Source organism: Botryllus schlosseri, chromosome 13 (assembly GCF_051294905.1).
Source record: "Botryllus schlosseri isolate E-star chromosome 13, Bs_hap1, whole genome shotgun sequence".
In the NCBI taxonomy this organism is placed as follows: Eukaryota; Metazoa; Chordata; class Ascidiacea; order Stolidobranchia; family Styelidae; genus Botryllus; species Botryllus schlosseri.
Window position 1 is genome coordinate 10,913,208 of NC_137248.1, and position 22,118 is coordinate 10,935,325.

A 22,118-nucleotide genomic window follows, 5' to 3' on the forward strand; every position below is an offset into this window, starting at 1 on the left:
AGCATTTTGACACTGTCATCACCGCGAGGTTATTCACATCGATTCAGTTGGTCATGTCAATCCGTTTCACAATCTGTCGTTTTTCAAGTTCCAGCACCATAGTGTTACGACACAGACAAGAAGCGTCGGTGGAAATGATAAAACACGGAAGGCACACTTTGGTGTTATTTGATATGGATTTTACACCAGACGAACCACTCATTCGAGCGATATATTTGAATGGCGATTGTATTATTGATGTCCAGGGAAAAGAAATGTATCGATTTATCGGATTTGTACATATCCAACAAAAACCTGGGTATATGATTGTGCACGGTTCACATATTTGACTGTGATCACAATATTGGTATGTACTGTACAGTTCACTTTCTCTGTCAAAGGTAGTCGTGCGAATACCCATGTTACGGTTTCTATGTTTGTGTGTCTGTATGTCATGCTTCAGATTGACTCAGAGTCATTGCAATGTGGCTTATTGGTATGACATTGTTATCGGGTGACATTCGATCTACATCAAAACTACCGGCTATGATAATGTCTGTGGATCGATGTTTGTATACCAACACATTGCATGCAATGTCACACACCTCCATTTGCGCGTATACTGGTGTGGGCAAACAAGCGCGACGTATGTCTGGATGGTATTTTTTCGTGGAAACACAGGGTGTAACATGTTTACTTTGAATATTGTTCATTGGTTTATCGATTCACAGTTGATATCCGGATCCGGTTACGTACTTTATCAGGGTTTCCGATTTCAAACTGAATGTCGAGACATACATTGACCAATAAAGACACAATATAGTAAACATGCGGGAGGAAAACTCGACCTGGAGTTGTTATCGCGATGGGTGACATAATTCCAACCGTTTTCCGAACACCGTTATCCACATACCAACCATCGTCAAGGAGGTGTTTTATTCAGACATTTTGACTCTGGAAAATCCAAAGCACGAACCCGGACATCACGGACATATCAGAAACCCCTTTATTCGCCAATTCCGAAAACATACATGTCGATGTACAACAGCACATTGTTATTGTATGTGAGTAACCAATGATTTTGATGGGATGCATCAGAGCAAGTGAATATTTGATTACACAAATGTATCGGAGTCGTTGTTGGTGTATATTTTGTCACTGTCTGTTGTAACAGATTACAAAAAATATCAAATTGACCGGTGTAGTTGTCAGTTTTCAAAACGAAAATGGTATTGGTACTCAGGTAAATGATAGTTTTCCAAACGAAAAGGGTTTGTTGCCTGGGGAGAAAGGGGTTTGTTGCTCAGTGAAAATGGTTTGTTGCTCGGGGAAAAATATATTTCCAAGTGAAAAAGGTTTGTTGATCGGGGAAAAATATATTCCCAAGTGAAAAAGGTTTGTTACCCAGAGAAAAAATATATTTCCAAGTGAAAAAGGTTTGTTACCAAGAGAAAAAATATATCTCCAAGTGAAAAAGGTTTGTTATCCAGGGCAAAAATATATTTCCAAGTGAAAAGGGGTTTGTTACCCAGGGAAAAAATATATTTCCAAGTGAAAAACGTTTGTTGTTGAGGGAAAACATATATTTCCAAGTGAAAATGGTGTTGTTACTCGGGTAACGCTAAACTCCCAAGGGAAAATGGTAATTGTACACAAGTAACGACTGACCTCCTGGTGAAAATGATATTTTTACTTGGGTAGGTATCGTGTGTTCAGTGTCAGTGATGTTGTTAAACGTTGTTGCTTGACATCGGTATCCCGTTAGTGTATTATTATGAGTGTGAAAAGGATTTACACATCTTGTGCAGAGTATCAGAGTGTTGCGACAGTAAAGATATTTTTCGCGTGACGAACCAAGATCGTTGTTTAAATGTTAATGCATTTCGATTACCGAGTTGCTGTACAATAGAGATGAATCTACATTAGACCGTGCTGTGTACTTCGATTGAAACCACATGTAAATCTATTCGCACAACTCGATGATGTTGATGTAGTGTTACTAAAATAAATTATTACCTATTTACACAACATAAAAATAACAATTCATGTCGTAGTAAGTAAGCTTCTTGAACTCGTGCTTGATGAAAACGATTGGCGACAAGTATGCTTTTGTGTTTGAGTGAAAAATAATTATTTAGAGTAGTGACAGTTTGTGACCAACGAATGCAAATCGATCATGGTATTACAATATACGCTTTCGTCAACATAACGACTTGGTGCAGGAGAAACACTTTAACGTTTTTCAATAACCAGAATCTTGAAACATGTTGCTTGTGTGATTTACAGCTGGTGCACAAAGGTTAGCGACGTTTTTTAATATAGTTCCACTTTCTAGTTGTTTTGATGTGAGGCTCGGTGCTTCTCGTTAGTAAAGTAAATTGTTTTGTGTGTTAGATTTGTGGAAAGTAAGTCGAATACATACTCTTTTGTGGAAGTAACTGTATTACTGCAATATCATTGGTAGGTCTCTGAAGCAGTCACCGTGGTTTTAATTTTGAAAGATGTCGCGATATAATATTTTCTAAAAGTCAAACTCGGACGGCTATCATGACTGTGTAGGACTTACGATAAACACCTTTGTTACAAGAACTATGATATTTCTGTAAGTACTATAGTTGTGTGTTGGATTATTTGAATATTTAGATGTGTGACCATTCGTGTAAAAAAGTTCTTGTGACATCAGAACAGTTTGTAGAGTCAAACCAACCATTTGGTTTCGTAGTGTGAGGATATGAAGTAAAGTCGACTACTTTGTGTGATGTAAATATCCTTCGTACTTTTGTAAGAGTTGTGGGAGGGTGCTCATTCATACCCTACAAATTAACTAGTTGATACAAACAAAATAATGAATGACCGCCAACACATTGAATTCATAACCCAAGATTGTGAAAATTGTGTACTCTTAGACTAACATAATTCGTATCCAGCAAAACGATAGACACCAAAGGTTCGATGGAGTTTAAATCTAGATAGTATTAAGCGAAGTGATGAGTACCTCCAGTAATAAAATCGAAACGGCCAAAACAAATTTTCTGTGTCTTGGTTGTTGTAAATAACTATTTGGTATGATATTAGTTGAGTGTGTGACAATTCGTATCAGTCGAGGTTGTATGTTTAGCCATATCGAAATGAATCCAGAATACATATAGTATACATTGATCACAATAGAATCGATGAGAGTGTTAACCACATAGAGTGTATTTGTATGAAAGTCATTTCCAACACAGTTACTTCGATCGGTATTAATTCCGTGTCATACAAAAAACATGAAACCTGTGTACAGTTTCGTTTTACGAGAATATCGAGTCAGTTGATTATTTTTTGTGTCACGAAAATATCTTGTATTGATATTGCACACTGGTTTCATTACCCAAGTGCGTGAAAATTGTTTTCTACTGGACAGATATGATTTGTATTTAGAAAAAACGACCCACACCGATAAAGCGACGTTGTGTAATATCCGCTGAGTGCGTGAAATTGCCTTCCGATTTGATTTAGCGAGTTAATTGTTGGTGATTCAATCACATACAAGTATATGGTCTTTTAGTGACTGAGTATTGTGACGACATTTACTTTGACAAATGGCAATGGGAAAATTTCCAATTTCTCTGCTCGTGTGTGTTGCACAAATAGTACTAGTATGCATTCAGTGAACATCATACAAATTGACAACGACTTTCATTAGTTTGGTTAGATGATGACAATTATTCCGCAGGTTCAAATCGATATCACTACTATGAACAACAATACAAACACATTTTTCTAGATTTCAGTGTAGCACATACTTCGATTTTATTATTGTTATGAGTTTTGTATTAACCAAGGTCGGTTGAATAGGATCCATCCAGTAAAGATATTCAAAATTGTTTCTCTGTTGATCAAAGTCTTAGAGTGTAACCTCGTAATGTTTTACATTTCACACATTCGACAGAGAGTGTGAACAGAGTTTAACACGGATTAAACGACGCCGCCCGGAGTCCAAAGTGATTTACTCGTACTGCGTAAGATGAGTATGTTTCAATTCACCGTCACAGATTCTGACAATAAAGTATTGCCCGGTTGTTAGCCAGCAAACGGAATTGTTGTTTCATCTTTAGTCTTGGTAACTGAAACGATTACATTTGTAAAGTATTTTCTGATATCCGCGATACCCAGAGTGATTTGTACCAAGGTGGAATGATTTGTCAATCATGAACATTTCAGACACGTATGGTTTTACAACTCAATATGTTAATAGCCATGATAGTGAAAAGTTTGTTGCTGTCATAATAACCTTCACCACATCGGCGGGTCTAATTAACACAAATAAATTAGTAATCAAGTCATGATAGACCATTACAAAACCCCATATGTCAAATCGATGTGACAATCCTTATGTCTACATCATGATAATTTTCGATATAACACCTACGTTCGATTGTAAGAAATGAATTCTCAACTACGATGGCCAGACTTTCAAATCTTGTATACTCAAACATGTTAGGTTAATCTCAAGGCGCCTGCATCGAGTAGTAATTACTTTTGTCTTACAAAATCTATCGAGTAGTAATTACTTTGTCTTGCAAAATACTAACGACTTTTACAGTTGAACAAAAAAGACGAGTTAGGGGTATATGCCTAAAACCGAACTTGATATGTTTGTGGGTTGTAGTGATTACTTGCGTAGTCTTGTCTACTTTTCGTATGGACACTTTTTGCTTTGGTTCGGTGAGTTACAAACGGATTGACTTGACAAGGTTTGTGTATTTTACTCTTTTGTTGATGGTAAGATGGTGAGATGTCGAGACGTAATACTATTTCCGTACACTCAATTACAACAAAACATAACCCGCATTCAAATAAGCCGTAAGCTACAAGCGGATTTAAAACTTGATGCTGTTTTGTGGTTGACTCAAGTCAGTAGTCATGTTTGTGTTGATTTCGGGAATGATCATGACGAGTTGGTCGGGTAAATTAGGTAATGTGGTAGTAACTATGACCTTACCGAGTTGCTGACATTCAAATATCTTTTACGGATTTAATTGTGATAAATTATTTCTCAGTTATTGTTCAGACATTCAAATCTCGTATACTCAAAATATAATATGTTCAAGTCGAATCGTGTATGCACCGATTAGTAAATACTTTGTCTTCAGAATAGTAACGACCTTTACAATCGAATAAAAAAAGACCGATCATACGAATACAACCAGGATGAATTAATTCAAATTTATGAGTTGTAGTGATATAATCAAGTAAGTGAAAACTAGATTTTTAACAATTGGTATTGTTGTGAATAATTCTTTTCAGTATGGTAAGATGTTAAAATATCTCTTTGACAAACGGAAAGCGGGGCCGTGAATAGAGTTGCAATGTTACATTACTTGTTTCAAATCAATGTGTGTATAATATCGAAACGGGACTGTGGGAAAGTTGGTAGTCATGTTTGTCAATCCTATTTCAATTCACACTACGCCAAAGTCAAAATATTCGGTTTCGGATTATCTCAATTTACCTCTAGAACATCTCGCGAATGGATTCCGACACCGTACTATAACTAGATCGCTATGTCTGATGCATTATCGTGTCAGCGACGTAGGATTTTTACAATTATTTCACACCTTTTTGAATAAGCGTCAACTTCACAGAGGATTAGGGTTGGGACAGAAATAAGTGAAAATTTGTCGGTATTCGAATCACCGTCTACGCCGGCTCTGTTATTCGTTACTTATTAAATTTTACCAGCGAAATCCGGTTCTGTGACAAACTAAGTACCAAAATAGTATCTTGTGAGTGATTGGAATGTATGTAACAGCAAGTCGCGAAAGATGGTTATGTCCGAGACAATATCTTGTCAGCGATCGCGGGGTTTGCAACCTATTTCACGCCTTTTTGAAGTGTTAGTTTGTGAACGCGGCTATTGTTGGTATCACCGTCTACGCCGGTTATGTGGCAAACCAATTACCAAAATATTACATTGTCAACGATCGGCGTGTATGTAACAGCGAGTCGCGAGCGATGGTTATGTCTTAGGTATTATCTTGTGAGCGGTCGCGAGATTTTACCAATATTTCACACCTTTTTGAATAAGCGTTCACTTCACAAAGGATTAGGGTTAGAGCGGAAATAAGTGGCCATTTGTCGCTATTCAAGTTACCGACACTGGCGGTCTGTTATTCGTTACTTATTAAATCTTACGAGTGAAATCAAGCTCTGTCCCAAACTGCTTACGAAAATTTCACCGCGTGAGTGATCGATATGCCTGTAACATCAAGTCGCGTATGTCTGAGACATTATCTTGTCAGCGATCGCAGGGTTTGCAAACTATTTCACACCTATTTGGAGTGTTAATATGTGAACGCGGCTATTGTTGGTATTGGAATCGCCGTCTACGCCGGCACCGTGGTAAACTAATTACCAAGCGACTGATTCCTAGATTTAGCAAACTATTTCACACCCTTTTTGGTGAAAGTACGACATGCCGCTAGCATTCTATCAACGAAAGTACGAATCATCGCCGCGTCCATAAGAATAACGATATATCATTGTCGTACTCGCCGTAATTTGGAATATACACATTACCTAAGGACCAATCACATGACTATTTACTTGATACATATTCAACACGAAGTACGACATGCCAACAACGAAGCCGCGTGCGAGCTATCCCTATGCTGAAAAGGTGCGACCACAAGACACAATAGCCGCTTGCCACCCCCGCCATAAGACAAAAGAGCCGCTTGCCACCCCGGGTTTCTCAGCCGCTCGCCACTGCACCCATAAGAAATAAGAGCCGCTTGCCACCCCCGCCATAAGACGCAATAGCCGCTCGCCACCCCGCCATAAGGCATAAGGAGCCGCTCGCCACCCCCGGTTTTCCAGCCGCTCGCGACCCCGCCATAAGAGCCCCATAGCCCGTCACGACCGATCGACTATACTACTAACGATATCAATTTATTCTTTACATACTTTTATTGATTTTACAATGCAATAAATTACTTAACATTAGCAGGTTTGGTCCGTACCGCTATACAGCCTATTTCTGTGATTAGTGGATAACTGTATCTTCAAGGATGTCAATTGTAACTTTGGGTTTTTAAGACGTGAAAGTACTTAATTCGTCTGTTATACGGCTTTGTTAGACTTATATAAAGGGAGGCATCTGGTTGCGCGATGCGAAATCGTAAGCAATCCCTGATGTCTGTTTTGCGAACGTCGGCCTCCCCGATATTGCGAGTGTAATGTGCCATATAAGGCCGTAAGTTATCGTAGGCCCCGGATGGATTTAGTCGAGGGTTCGCGTATTATTGGCCTCTTTCGATTAATGTAAAATTATCAATGACACTACAAATTGGTGCAATGTTCGAAAATATATTCAACAGTTACCGTGATAAGAGTGATTGGCATTTCTTATGATGAATTCACACCTAAAAGCGATGAAAACATGTCACAAACTACTTTATACTTCTATAAATCCTATATATACTACTATATCGTAGTTAATTCAAAATAGTTGCTCACTATATATTTTTCAAAATACACAAGTAAGTATAGTTTTTTCCTAAACATTGAGCAACAATGTCATATATTTACTGAGAATCGCAAATCAGAAGATGTTCGCGGAGATTCTGGAAGTAACCCTGCTATAGATTCGCCAGCTCGAAATTAATTCTGCTGTTATCAGTCTTTGCGTGCTGTTCACGTGTCATCACTGTGACTTTGATATAGTCAGGTTTGAATACCTTCCGTATTTGTAACATCTCTCCGTATTTCTGAATTTTCTCCTTATTTATTTAGATTGTTTTGGCATCAGCTATACCGGATACATCTCAGTGACTCTTTGTTGATAAGTAATTCCCCTATTTTCGCGTCAAACTTCGATTAGCACTATTATCCAGAATCTTCGATTGTTCTTATTAGTCGTTACTAGGGATGGTGTGAACCTCTGAAAGGTTCAGGTTCGTGTGAACGTGAACCTTTTTGAAAGGTTCTGTGTGAACGCGAACGTGAACCTCGTGACGTCACGTGATGTAATATTGCTAATTCCAACCCTCTCTTTCAATGAAGTGATAGCCTATATTAATGTACAGTTGTACAGGATACCTAGCGACGACTCGGGTCACATAATGCAACAATGATGATGCGTTTTAAACGTCACTAAATGTATCAACTGGGTTTATCAATTGATATAATACTCCCATAAAATCAATATCTTCCGTCGCTTTGCCAACGATTTCGACAAGGACTTATCAGGGAATATACACTTACCCCTTAACGGTTTAGGCCAGACCGTGCAATGTATTCGGCGTCTGGGTATTGCTACATTGATATTGAGCAGAGTGTAAAATGGGTTTCTATACTTGCTACCGATATCACCCCATTAAGAAGTTATACAGCAGTAGTCAACCCCTCAATCGCACGGATTTGGTTTTAATGATGTAGTAAAGATATTGATGTCATGATTGACCCCGTACGCCTTCTCGAATTTTTACATCAGAAAACGATATCAATCTTATTGATTGGTTGAATAAGCATCATTCGCTGACTACGTATTTCGCTCGTGATGTTTTGTGATTGCGGGTCAAGCTCACAGCAGAGAGTCACTAAATATTCACAAACGGAAAGCTGGATATTTCGAGCAAACTTTTGTAACAAAGCAAGTAAAACTTTTGAGATTGTCAAGGTGCATGCTCGTTTAGTGTTGATTTTTAATGCTGCCAGCGCCATGCATAGAGTGGCCCGCAGTTGAAATGCAATAAATTTGAACCAAAGATGTTATAATGTTATAATTGTAATATATGAAAAAGGTTCACAGTGCAGAACCTACCAAGGTTCTGTTGTTAACGCGAACCTCTAAATTTCCGAGGTTCACACACAGAACGCGAACGTGAACCTCAAGTTCACACCATCCCTAGTCGTTACATGTCGATGGCAGACCAGGTAGCCTACATTACAGATAGCTACTAAGTTAGTACGTTCGGGGGATATGTGTGGCCATAAAGCGCAGTATCTAGTTAATGTATTTTAATGCTGTCTTGGTGACGGGTGCGAACTTCGTCGTTCCTTTCAGCACACGGTTGGGGCAATTGGTCATCGTCAGGCTGCAGCCAAACTTGTGGCGGCGGTACCATCACCTACTCACGGCATTGCATGGACGACTCTGGGCAAACTGTTGCATCGTCTTTATGCCCGGGCGGTTCTTCGAATGGTTACGCGTCCGTGACTTGCAATACTATGAAATGCCAGTCAGGTAAGCCACTTTGTTGTTGAAAACGCAAAACAGGTGAACAGTTTCGTATCAAATTCAAGCGCCTCTATCCCTCTAATGTGTATAGGCCTATATACATTATGTTATTCAAGGCATTCTCTTCACTAACTATATGTTATTTGAGGCATTCTCTTTTGCAAACTATAATAAAAATCAAAACTAATTGGGCTAAACTGCACTTATTCATATTACATACAAATCAAAGTATCTCACTAATTAAATATCATCGCGAACGAGCTGTTTAAATGAAGTAATTATTTTTACCATACATTAGGCTTAACATATTTTGGAAATCAAAAAAGAGGACACTTTTTCAGAAATTTGCAACTTGCAAAACCGGAGTGAAATTCTCAAAAACCGGTTAACTTTTACCACTTTGTGATCGGTTGACTAAAAAAAATAAAAAAATAAAAAAAAGGTCATCTTTTCGCTCAGAGCTAAAATCACCGTTTTTCACTCCGAAATACCCGCCGGAGCTTCACTTCTGTGCTGATATGCGGCTTATCACTCGCCATTTGTTCTAAATCTGCCTAAATTTTCAAAAAAGAGGACAAAATCTCAAAAAAGAGGACAAAAGGGCGTCCTTCGAGGACACTTTCAAAAAAGTCAAAAAAGAGGACAAATCCTCTTAAAAGAGGACGTATGGTAAGCCTACCATACATGCTATGAAAGAACTTGAAATGAATGAATGCGAGTGATTTTTGGAAGTGTGCTTATCGTGACTGCTTTACTACTGCCACTGGCTAATTCCATTATAATTTAGCAAATTTTTTGAGATTTGTAATGCATACTCTCAGAATTGTCCAATATTTACATATGTTGTTCTTTTTTGAATTCCAAGTTTATTAAAAAAAAAAAAATTGAAAAATGTTCAGCGCTCCAAAAGATATTGCGATTTAAAATCCTCTCGTCACTAGGTGGCGCTACTTTCAAAAATCTTTGAAATCGATATTTTTCGCTTAAATGATGGTAGAGAACCAATTAAAATGTCCATTTAACCAATTCTGGGGCCAAGGAATTCAATAGAACCAACTGTTTCGCCCTAAACTCAATGAAAAAAAAGTTATGGATGAAAAAAAAAACCGGGGGGACGGGCTTGAAAATGTCTGTAGGATACGGCCTACACAAAAAAAATTCTTGTGAAATGTGCTTTTAAGGAGTATGGTTGATAAAAAGCTTGATTTTAAATTTCACATTTATTCCACCGTGAAATATGCATTACATAAAAATTTCATGGTCCTAACCCATATCCCTGCTCACCGTAAATACTATTATCACCAGTCAGATATATGAATAAATTAATCGATTTGGTTTTCGAAATTTTTCAAGTAGAATCCGTCCAGAACCACCGCTTCAACAACAATAGAAGCAAGTAACGAAAAAAATATTTACAATTGATCTTGCGGTGGTTACGCACGGATTCTACTTGAAAAATTGCGAAAACCAAATCGAATCAATTTATTCATATATCTGACTGGTGATAATAGTATTTACGGTGAGCAGGGATATGGGTTGGGACCATGAAATTTTTATGTAATGCATATTTCACGGTGGAATAAATGTGAAATTTAAAATCAAGCTTTTTATCAACCATACTCCTTAAAAGCACATTTCACAAGAATTTTTTTTTGTGTAGGCCGTATCCTACAGACATTTTCAAGCCCGTCCCCCCCATTTTTTTTTTCATCCGTAACTTTTTTTTCATTGAGTTTAGGGCGAAACAGTTGGTTTTATTGAATTCCTTGGCCCCAGAATTGGTTAATTGGACATTTTAATTGGTTCTCTACCATCATTTGAGCGAAAAATATCGATTTCAAAGATTTTTGAAAGTAGCGCCACCTAGTGACGAGAGGATTTTAAATCGCAATATCTTTTGAACCGCTGAACATTTTTCAATTTTTTTTTTTAATAAACTTGGAATTCAAAAAAGAATAACATTTGTAAATATTGGACAATTCTGAGGGTATGCATTACAGCCCCTGTTAAATTATAATGGAATTAGCCCACTGTGATTCAATGCGAAGGTCGTGTATCAAATGTGTAATCGACTCGCTATTATCAACCCTACGAAGACTCATGACAGGAGGTGTTCCGCAACAAATAATTCATGTATTAATGATTTCTTTCGGTCAACTTTCTTTACACTCATTAATTAAAATCATGTTGAAGACTCACATTTCGTATCAGCCGCTTCTCGATCAAAAGTCCTACTTTTTGGTTTTAAATGTTGTCAAATAACAATTAATTTTGGATAGACTTACATCATTTTCACTAGCGGAACCAGTAGCAGACGATGTATAATTATATAAGCGTTGTATGAAATTACTGCCGTTTTCTCCTTTCTTCAAATGTCATGCACTGACTTGATACAGTGAGTTCGGTTTGCACTGCAACATCTCGGAGCATGCTTGACGTCGTATTTCTAATCGATGGAAGTGGTTCTATCGAGGCAAACGATTTCCAACAAGTCAAACAATGGATTTTGCAAGTAGTGGATCAACTGCGGCCTGCTGTAGTTGGAGCAACGATGAAGCCACGGATTATAATAGTGCAGTACTCTAGTAACGTTCAAATTGAAATCGAACAAACGATACAAGCTTCCTCTGCCGAAATAAAGGTCTCCGTGGAGGCCATTACACAAATGGACTCAGGTACGAATACGTACAGCGCACTGCGATTCGTCAACAGCGATGTAGTACCCAAGACGAGGCCAGGTTCCGTCAAGATCCTTATCGCAATTACTGACGGACAAGCAAGCGACAACCGCGACGCAGACGCAATCAATGAGGCCAGAAGTAATTTTGACGTCATGCTGGCGATCGGCGTGGGGGATCAAGTTAACGATGATCAGCTCAAAGATCTTTCTCATAAAAGCGAACCTATCATGATCAATTCGTTCACTTCCATCGGCAATATCACAGATTCGGTGGTGGAAGTGTCTTGTGCGCCAACGTCTGAACCCATCAAAGGTAATTAGATCTTAGCGCATATGGTGTTGGGTAAACTAGTATTTTCGAACGCTGCAATCGTTTCCAATCAAATCACTGACATTTCTGGCGTGCATATTGTGACGTCATGTGCAATGGCGTACGAAGGGAGAGTTGAGATTCGAATTGAAGCCCAGCCTTTCTGAATGGCCAATCTATCTCCAATATTTATAAGCTCATTTGTAATCAAGCAATTGGCACCACGCTTGCGTTTCGACCGAACAGTATACGATGACACTTTCCACGTTGAAGCCTCTCGTTTCAGAACTGGTATATGGAAGGGCACACTAACAGATTTGCAATTAATATTCATTATAATGCTATCGTTTTGTGTGGAAATCATATAGTTTATTGATTTGGTTCTATTAATACGCTGTTGATGCACATTTCATATCTTTCATTAGATGTGTTGTTAGATGTGTATTGTGGTATATTCCCGTTTTTCTATGGCCCAGCAAAGATTTGAGGTTCCGCGAATGCTTGCAGATTAGCGTAAGCCTTCCGCGGGTTAGGAAATGTTAAGAGCCACTGCGTTAAAGTTATGTGTAAGGTCACATTCCCGTTGACCAGGACAACATCCAGCTGATATTGTGGGTGTTGTCATAACAGTGTAAAAGAGTTCGCAAACTTTTAACTTCTTTTTAGAGTATGTTTGGGGCAAATGGTCATCATCAGGCTGCAGTCAAACTTGTGACGGCGGTACTATGACCTACACACGACCGTGCATGGATGGCTATCAAAATATTGTGTCGGCGACACTTTGCAGGGGAGGACTTTCGAGTGGCTCTGCGACTACTAAATGCAATACCATGAATTGCCCATTAGGTCGTAAGTCAGACTCTGTCTTTCGCAAGAAAAATAAGAATGAACCTCTCGTTGTGAGTTGGACATGACATATATTTATAGCCTGGTACAGTGAGCGATACTTTTATAGATATTTCTATCCCATCCCAATGCTCAGCCCAATCGCACAATGCCATTCAAGTCGCCTATATCCCTGTGTCAGACCTAATATAAATTAGGCTACTTCGGCGTACTGAAAGTCTAGAACTAAGAATTCTAGCAACTTACAAACTGGTCAATTTATCGCCTTAAAGTCTGCTGGCATCATATCTGGTAGAAATAAGGCGCATTTTAGCGTTATAATGTATTGTATATATACTCTCCCAATTCATAATTGTTATTTATTTAGTCGACCAATGGTTGATCGGGGTCAGAACCCCAAAATGCCAAATATGGACGGTCGAAATAGATATAAGCCCAGGCTGCTTCTTCTTTTCAGAATACACTTGGGGGAAGTGGGCGCCGACAAGTTGCTCCAGAAGCTGCGGCGGAGGCACTCAAACATACTCACGGCCATGCGTAGACAGCTCTGGACAAGTTGTCGCACCGACATTTTGTCCCAGTGGTTCATCGGCTGTACCAAGTCCTTGTAATTCGTTCGCATGCCCAGGTACAATCTCGCTTTCATTTTGTTGCGTAATGTACAATGCCTCATTCTTCGCCGAGTGTTTGACCTAATCCCGATGAAAGCCTTCCAAAAAGAGCAAGCATTCTCAGCTCCCTGCTTCCCCCAAAAATCGTATTGTAGTTATCACAAATTGACCCACTCAGAATCGTCGTCATGATTTTCATTATTTTCCAGCGACAGCGTCGCGTTTCCGTTGGTCTGGCACGTACTATCCGTTGACCCAATGTAGTAAGACCTGCAATGCTGGAACCCAAAAACTAGGACAATATTGCTTCGACAACGTCTCGCAGCAAAATGTCGGTAGGCATTTTTGCCGCGGGACAGTACAACCCACGAAGATGGAAGAATGCAATCAGGGAGATTGTTCTTGGGGTAAGAATGTACAAAATAGAATAGGGCCTACAACGCATGAACAGTTAACACACAACGCGTCCTGGTGAATTTTCGAGCTCATCTCGCCCCTAAAATGCGCAATGAGCATGCGTGGCTGGAGTCGTGAGTCTCCTAGAATAGAATAGAACAGGAATAGATATCGCTATTTCTCGAATTCACCACATGAGCGAAGCCAAGCGTTCTTTCCATTGACCGCAGTATCGCATGTCGATCTACTGATTGTTTAATATGGAGTTTGGGAATATATTTTCAATGTAATGCTGTGTACATCTGGGGAGATCGTAAAACTATCTCGACCCAGCTAGAATAAAGTCTGTGCGTGCTCCTGTGAATTTTAATAGATCACTATTGATGGCTCACTGACAATAATCTGAAAGAACTGCGACCAACAGATGAGAGAGATCAGACGTAGAGCGGCTTTTATCGTTTCGTTTGTCAATTTCAACATATGTTCCTTTTATTTCAGATTTTGTTCCATTTTAAGATTGGAGATATTGGCATAGTAGAGGATAGCAGAAGCACAAAGAATGCAACTAACATTTTCGTCGAAGTGTTTCGTCGATGGAACTATCAATTTTAATTAACTCACTATTATCGGTGGTAAACAGCTTTGGGTGAAACGGTTGCAGAGTGCACATGATTTGTTCGTTCAATTTGGAATACAGACCGCCGCGCACTTGCACATTAGCTATGTCTCTTTTGCTGCTTCATTTGTGAGGATTTCTGCTGAGGAAATACTAGACAGACTGATTCGACCACGATCTGACATATCGGCTTCGTCTACCGACACCCTCTCACACCGATACAGCCATCTCATTTTCATCGCTTGCTGGAAGTTAACTGTGACAACGCCAAGTCGCGTAAACTCCTTCCTATCGTTTCATTCTATCGCAATCTCGTGGTGTTTCGAAATGATGAAAATTTCTCAATATACGAACGCCCATGAGGGCTGTTCAAAAATAACTTTTTTCCCCATATTCCAGCCATTCACGTCTTACATTGTCAGGTTACCCTAAAAAAAAAACGCTGCACACCAAATTTGGTTCAATTCTAACAAGTATAGGACTCTGCAGATCCAATTAAAAATTTTAATTTATCAAGTAAAATTAAAACAAAAATTTTTCAAATTTTTCTGCCAGCCCATGAAATTGTTGAGCTGTCTTCAAAGACGATGCAAAACAAATTTGAGTCAATTCCGACCAGTCGAAGCGGAGTTATGTGAGTTTTTCGATGATAATCCTCTCATTAACCGTTTCATTGAACCAACATCAACCGAGCGAGATAGTGTAATGGTTATGCGTCCGGCTTCTCGAGCGGTAGGTCGTAGGTTCGATCCCCGGCCGGATCATACCAAAGACTCGAAAATTGGTAGCCGCAGCTATCCTGCTAGGCGCTCAGTAATCACCGATAGCATGGAGGAGAAAAAAACGACGACCAGATGACCTCATGGGGCCGTATCGCAACTCCATCGTCAAAGCATCTCGATGGTGCAGGCGGAAAAGAATATCATATCTCTCTCTCTCTCTCTCATCGCTCTGATATAATCGTAATCAAACTGTTATCATCATCATCAATGCGATTTTCCGGATTCTTGGATGCTATTCTTCGGATTCTCATAGACTTTTAGATGATATCCTGCGGATTCGAACAGTCACTCAAGCTGTCGGATTGGTTCGGATTCTCAAATATCACTATCCGCCAACTCATCGTCATCACCGGGTCGGAGGAGTGATCTGTACGTTTTTGCCGTGTATGACAATCTAGATTTTTTTTATGGGTGAGCTCTTGCAACAACTTAACGTTTTCACTGATCTTGAGGAGTTGGCAGCAGTGTTTATAGGACTGCTGTGAAGCCGCCGGAATATGCTTACGTCATATATACGGTTATGCTGAATAACTATTATGAGAGTGCTTCGCCCGTCAGTATATCAAATATTCAACACGGTAATATAAGAATTCATGTAGTATCGCATCAGTATCGTGTTTTAGAGTATTAAGTGGTGATATGAGTAATGTAATAAAATAAGGACGGCAATAATCTCAGGGTTTCAAACATTGAGTTTCGAATTTCGCACCGACCGTACGACCATCACAACATATCACTAGCACTACGATATCACAATAGCTGCAACACATATCACATCTTTAAAGGTATAGTCAGCGAAATACTTTAAACACGCATCGAAAATTACGATTTCACAATAGCGGCAACGCAACCTTCAGTACAAACTATTCCTATCGCTCATTAGGGAATCGCAATATATCATCACTAAGACGCTTATATTTGCACACGATGTACATAGAGTATCATACTATTCTAAAAATGCATTCATTTTATCACATCATTAAAGGTATAGTCAGCGAAATACTTTAAAATACGCATCCAAAATTACGATTTCACAATAGCGGCAACGCAAACTTCAATACAAACTATTCCTATCACTCATTAGGGCATCGCAATATTTCACTAAGACGCTTATATTTGCACACGATGTACATAGAGTATCATACTATTCTAAAAATGCATTCATTTTATCACATCATTAAAGGTATAGTCAGCGAAATACTTTAAAATACGCATCCAAAATTACGATTTCACAATAGCGGCAACGCAAACTTCAATACAAACTATTCCTATCACTCATTAGGGCATCGCAATATTTCACTAAGACGCTTATATTGGCACACGATGTAGATAAAGTGTCCTACTATTCTAAAAATGCATTCATTTTATCACATCATTAAAGGTATAGTCACCGAAATACCTTAAATACGCATCAAAAATTACGATTTCACAATAGCGGCAACGCAACCTTCAGTATACAAACTATTCCTATCGCTCATTAGGGAATCGCAATATATCATCACTAAGACGCTTATATTTGCACACGATGTACATAGAGTATCATACTATTCTAAAAATGCATTCATTTTATCACATCATTAAAGGTATAGTCAGCGAAATACTATAAAATACGCATCCAAAATTACGATTTCACAATAGCGGCAACGCAACCTTCAGTACAAACTATTCCTATCGCTCATTAGGGAATCGCAATATATCATCACTAAGACGCTTATATTGGCACACGATGTAGATAAAGTGTCCTACTATTCTAAAAATGCATTCATTTTATCACATCATTAAAGGTATAGTCACCGAAATACCTTAAATACGCATCAAAAATTACGATTTCACAATAGCGGCAACGCAAACTTAAATACAAACTATTCCTATCGCTCATTAGGGCATCGCAATATATCATTAAGACGCTTATATTGGCACACGATGTAGATAAAGTGTCCTACTATTCTAAAAATGCATTCATTTTATCACATCATTAAAGGTATAGTCACCGAAATACCTTCAATACGCATCAAAAATTACGATTTCACAATAGCGGCAACGCAAACTTCAATACAAACTATTCCTATCACTCATTAGGGCATCGCAATATTTCACTAAGACGCTTATATTTGCACTCGATGTACATAGAGTATCATACTATTCTAAAAATGCATTCATTTTATCACATCATTAAAGGTATAGTCAGCGAAATACTTTAAAATACGCATCCAAAATTACGATTTCACAATAGCGGCAGCGCAACCTTCAGTACAAAAGCATCTCGATGGTGCAGGCGAGAAAGAATATCATATCTCTCTCTCTCTCTCTCACACATAGCTTCATGGTTTCCAAATTCAACCACCACAAGAGATAAGGCTCTGGGGAATTTCCTTCGCTTTTCATTTTGCGAAGAACCTGGGGATTAAGGACTTCGATATGCGATCCTAGGGATCTCTGATTCCGCGTCAGCGTTTGATACAATTTATTAAATTGCACTGCTGCAGAGCAATGCCTCAGTTTTTCTGTCATATTTTTTCTTTCTTTGCCCCGAATAGGTCGTAAACGAACGCAAAGTTTGGAATGTCGCCTAATACCAAATATAGTAACTTCAGCCACAACAATATGCGAATTACGAAATGAATAGAATTCAATGACATATTTAGTATTGCAGTCGCAACATTGATAATGAGTACAGTATAGAAGCACATTACCTTCGTATTTTCCTTTATCTTTTGCCTCGCGAGAAAATGTTAGATAATGTTGTTCAATTGCTGGTACACATTCGTTGTATATGGCATATATTCCATCAAGGATAATCTTCCTGTAATCTGCCGAATTAAATCGATGTCGCAGTTCCCCACCTTGAGTAAGTTCTTCCCAAGTAACTTGCGAAATGTCAAACTTGCCTTTAAGATTGATTTCATCAATTTGAAAGCTTGCCTCACTTTCTATGGGTAGTTCTTCGCTGGCCCCGTTTCGAGCATAATTATGCTCATCGAATATTTGTAACAGAATTCGACCTGGAGGCTCATTGGGGCTTAAGTTGGAGCATTGGACATTTCTACTGACCACAGTATAGGCCTAGGTATTGGAAGCTCCAACATATCCTCAGTAGAAGTGGAACCATCGCTTTTGTTGGCGGGTGTATTAGGAACAATAACGTTATTTGGAGATACATAACTGGTGCTGGCGTCACTATACAAGCTTTTTTTGAAACACTGATGAAGTGTCCCCTTTCTTTGCCGTTATTTAAATGTACCGCAACAACTGCAGAATTGCATACCAGCGGGACATCCTCCCATTTGCCATCAACGTAGTTTTTCAAGTCGTTTTGGTGCAGTATACACTCCTCATGCCACCAATCGCTGCAAGTGTCGCAATGAACCATGGGCTCACCATTCCAAGTTGATCTGCATATGCAATATATTTTATCGTCGGGCGTTGTTGTTGCATTTTTCGGTGGTCTCGAATCAGCAATTTGAATTTCTTCATCACGATCCATGTTCTGTAGAGTTCTCTCTTGTTTCAAAGTCTGATCAATTTCATCCTTGGACGAATCAGAAATTCGAATGTCTTCATCAATTTCCGAGTTCTGTAAAGTACTCTCGTGTTTCAAATTCTTATCAATTTCATCCTCACATGTATCCAAAATTCGAATGTCTTCATCAATTTCCGTGTTCTGTACAGTACTCTCGTGTTTCAAATTCTTATCAATTTCATCCTCACATGTATCCAAAATTCGAATGTCTTCATCAATTTCCGTGTTCTGCACAGTTCTCTCTTGTTTCAAAGTCTCATCATGAATTTCGTCCTTGTAGTCTTCTAAGACTATACTGAAGGTTGCGCTGCCGCTATTGTGAAATCGTAATTTTGGATGCGTATTTTAAAGTATTTCGGTGACTATACCTTTAATGATGTGATAAAATGAATGCATTTTTAGAATAGTATGATACTCTATGTGCATCGTGTGCAAATATAAGCGTCTTAGTGAAATATTGCGATGCCCTAATGAGTGATAGGAATAGTTTGTATTGAAGGTTGCGCTGCCGCTATTGTGAAATCGTAATTTTGGATGCGTATTTTAAAGTATTTCGCTGACTATACCTTTGATGATGTGATAAAATGAATGCATTTATAGAATAGTATGATACTCTATGTGCATCGTGTGCAAATATAAGCGTCTTAGTGAAATATTGCGATGCCCTAATGAGTGATAGGAATAGTTTGTATTGAAGGTTGCGCTGCCGCTATTGTGAAATCGTAATTTTGGATGCGTATTTTAAAGTATTTCGCTGACTATACCTTTGATGATGTGATAAAAGGAATGCATTTATAGAATAGTATGATACTCTATGTGCATCGTGTGCAAATATAAGCGTCTTAGTGAAATATTGCGATGCCCTAATCGGCCTAATGAGTGATAGGAATAGTTTGTATTGAAGGTTGCGTTGCCGCTATTATGAAATCGTAATTTTTGATGCGTTATTTAAAGTATTTCGCTGACTATACCTTTAATGATGTGATAAAATGAATGCATTTTTAGAATAGTATGATACTCTATGTACATCGTGTGCTAATATTAGCGTCTTAGTGATATATTGCGATGCCCTAATGAGTGATAGGAATAGTTTGTGTTGAAGGTTGCGCTGCCGCTATTATGAAATCGTAATTTTGGATGCGTATTTTAAAGTATTTCGCTGACTATACCTTTAATGATGTGATAAAATGAATGCATTTTTAGAATAGTATGATACTCTATGTACATCGTGTGCTAATATTAGCGTCTTAGTGATATATTGCGATGCCCTAATGAGTGATAGGAATAGTTTGTGTTGAAGGTTGCGCTGCCGCTATTATGAAATCGTAATTTTTGATGCGTTATTTAAAGTATTTCGCTGACTATACCTTTAATGATGTGATAAAATGAATGCATTTTTAGAATAGTATGATACTCTATGTACATCGTGTGCTAATATTAGCGTCTTAGTGATATATTGCGATGCCCTAATGAGTGATAGGAATAGTTTGTGTTGAAGGTTGCGCTGCCGCTATTGTGAAATCGTAATTTTAAATGCGTATTATAAAGTATTTCGCTGACTATACCTTTAATGATGTGACAAAATGAATGCATTTTTAGAATAGTAGAACACTTTATCTACATCGTGTGCCAATATAAGCGTCTTAGTGATATATTGCGATGCCCTAATGAGCGATAGGAATAGTTTGTATTGAAGGTTGCGTTGCCGCTATTGTGAAATCGTAATTTTGGATGCGTATTTTAAAGTAATTCGCTGACTATACCTTTGATGATGTGATAAAATGAATGCATTTTTAGAATAGTATGATACTCTATGTACATCGTGTGCAAATATAAGCGTCTTAGTGAAATATTGCGATGCCCTAATGAGTGATAGGAATAGTTTGTATTGAAGGTTGCGCTGCCGCTATTGTGAAATCGTAATTTTGGATGCGTATTTTAAAGTATTTCGGTGACTATACCTTTAATGATGTGATAAAATGAATGCATTTTTAGAACAGTATGATACTCTATGTGCATCGTGAGCAAATATAAGCGTCTTAGTGAAATATTGCGATGCCCTAATGAGTGATAGGAATAGTTTGTATTGAAGGTTGCGCTGCCGCTATTGTGAAATCGTAATTTTGGATGCGTATTTTAAAGTATTTCGCTGACTATACCTTTAATGATGTGATAAAATGAATGCATTTTTAGAATATTAGGACACTTTATCTACATCGTGTGCCAATATAAGCGTCTTAGTGATGTATTGCGATGCCCTAATGAGCGATAGGAATAGTTTGTACTGAAGGTTGCGTTGCCGCTATTGTGAAATCGTAATTTTTGATGCGTATTGAAGGTATTTCGGTGACTATAATTTTAATGATGTGATAAAATGAATGCATTTTTAGAATAGTAGGACACTTTATCTACATCGTGTGCCAATATAATAAGCGTCTTAGTGATATATTGCGATGCCCTAATGATCGATGGGAATAGTTTGTACTGAAGGTTGCGTTGCCGCTGTTGTGAAATCGTAATTTTCGATGCGTGTTTAAAGTATTTCGCTGACTATACCTTTAAAGATGTGATATGTGTTGCAGCTATTGTGATATCGTAGTGCTAGTGATATGTTGTGATGGTCGTACGGTCGGTGCGAAATTCGAAACTCAATGTTTGAAACCCTGAGATTATTGCCGTCCTTATTTTATTACATTACTCATATCACCACTTAATACTCTAAAACACGATACTGATGCGATACTACATGAATTCTTATATTACCGTGTTGAATATTTGATATACTGACAGGCGAAGCACTCTCCTGATAGTGATTCAGCATAACCGTATATATGACGTAAGCATATTCCGGCGGCTTCACAGTGGTGTTTATAGGTGCTAAATGTTGGAATTTTGGCACATTTTCATGCTGGTTGACCTTGGGAAGTATAGTCAAGTATAGTAGTAGGCTATAGTGCGAGGCGAGTAGCGAGAGAGAGAGAGTCTTTGTTTTCATCCAACCGAGATACATAACAAGCGGACGGCAATGATATAGTGGTACAGTACAGTACAGACCTCCTGTGCTCACAGCACACTGTGTTTTATTTTTATATTATTTTTTATTAAATTACTTCAACTTTGATAATCATCGCTGCTCACCTGTTATATCAGGCAAA

At 38.4% G+C, this 22,118-nt stretch overlaps 1 protein-coding gene and 1 long non-coding RNA gene across 6 annotated transcripts in view; one reads left to right on the forward strand and one right to left on the reverse strand.

Moving 5' to 3' along the window:
• The window catches only part of LOC145454453 (uncharacterized), a 44,724-nt gene extending 29,960 nt beyond the window's left edge, over positions 1–14,764 (forward strand). For 2 of the 5 annotated variants that reach the window (XM_080332447.1, XM_080332448.1), the window contains exons 10-15: positions 9,029–9,208; positions 11,599–12,195; positions 12,859–13,095; positions 13,496–13,666; positions 13,859–14,056; positions 14,544–14,764. In XM_080332447.1, the coding sequence (XP_080188573.1) occupies positions 9,029–9,208; positions 11,599–12,195; positions 12,859–13,095; positions 13,496–13,666; positions 13,859–14,056; positions 14,544–14,560 (1,400 nt within the window). In that variant the 3' untranslated portion in view covers positions 14,561–14,764. The remainder of the gene's footprint in view (positions 1–9,028; positions 9,209–11,598; positions 12,196–12,858; positions 13,096–13,495; positions 13,667–13,858; positions 14,057–14,543) is intronic. The other 3 variants (XM_080332449.1, XM_080332450.1, XM_080332451.1) reach the window with 3 other exon arrangements.
• LOC145454493 (uncharacterized) overlaps positions 1–22,118 on the reverse strand; it is a 426,394-nt gene that overhangs the window by 384,058 nt on the left and 20,218 nt on the right. The window lies entirely within an intron of this gene.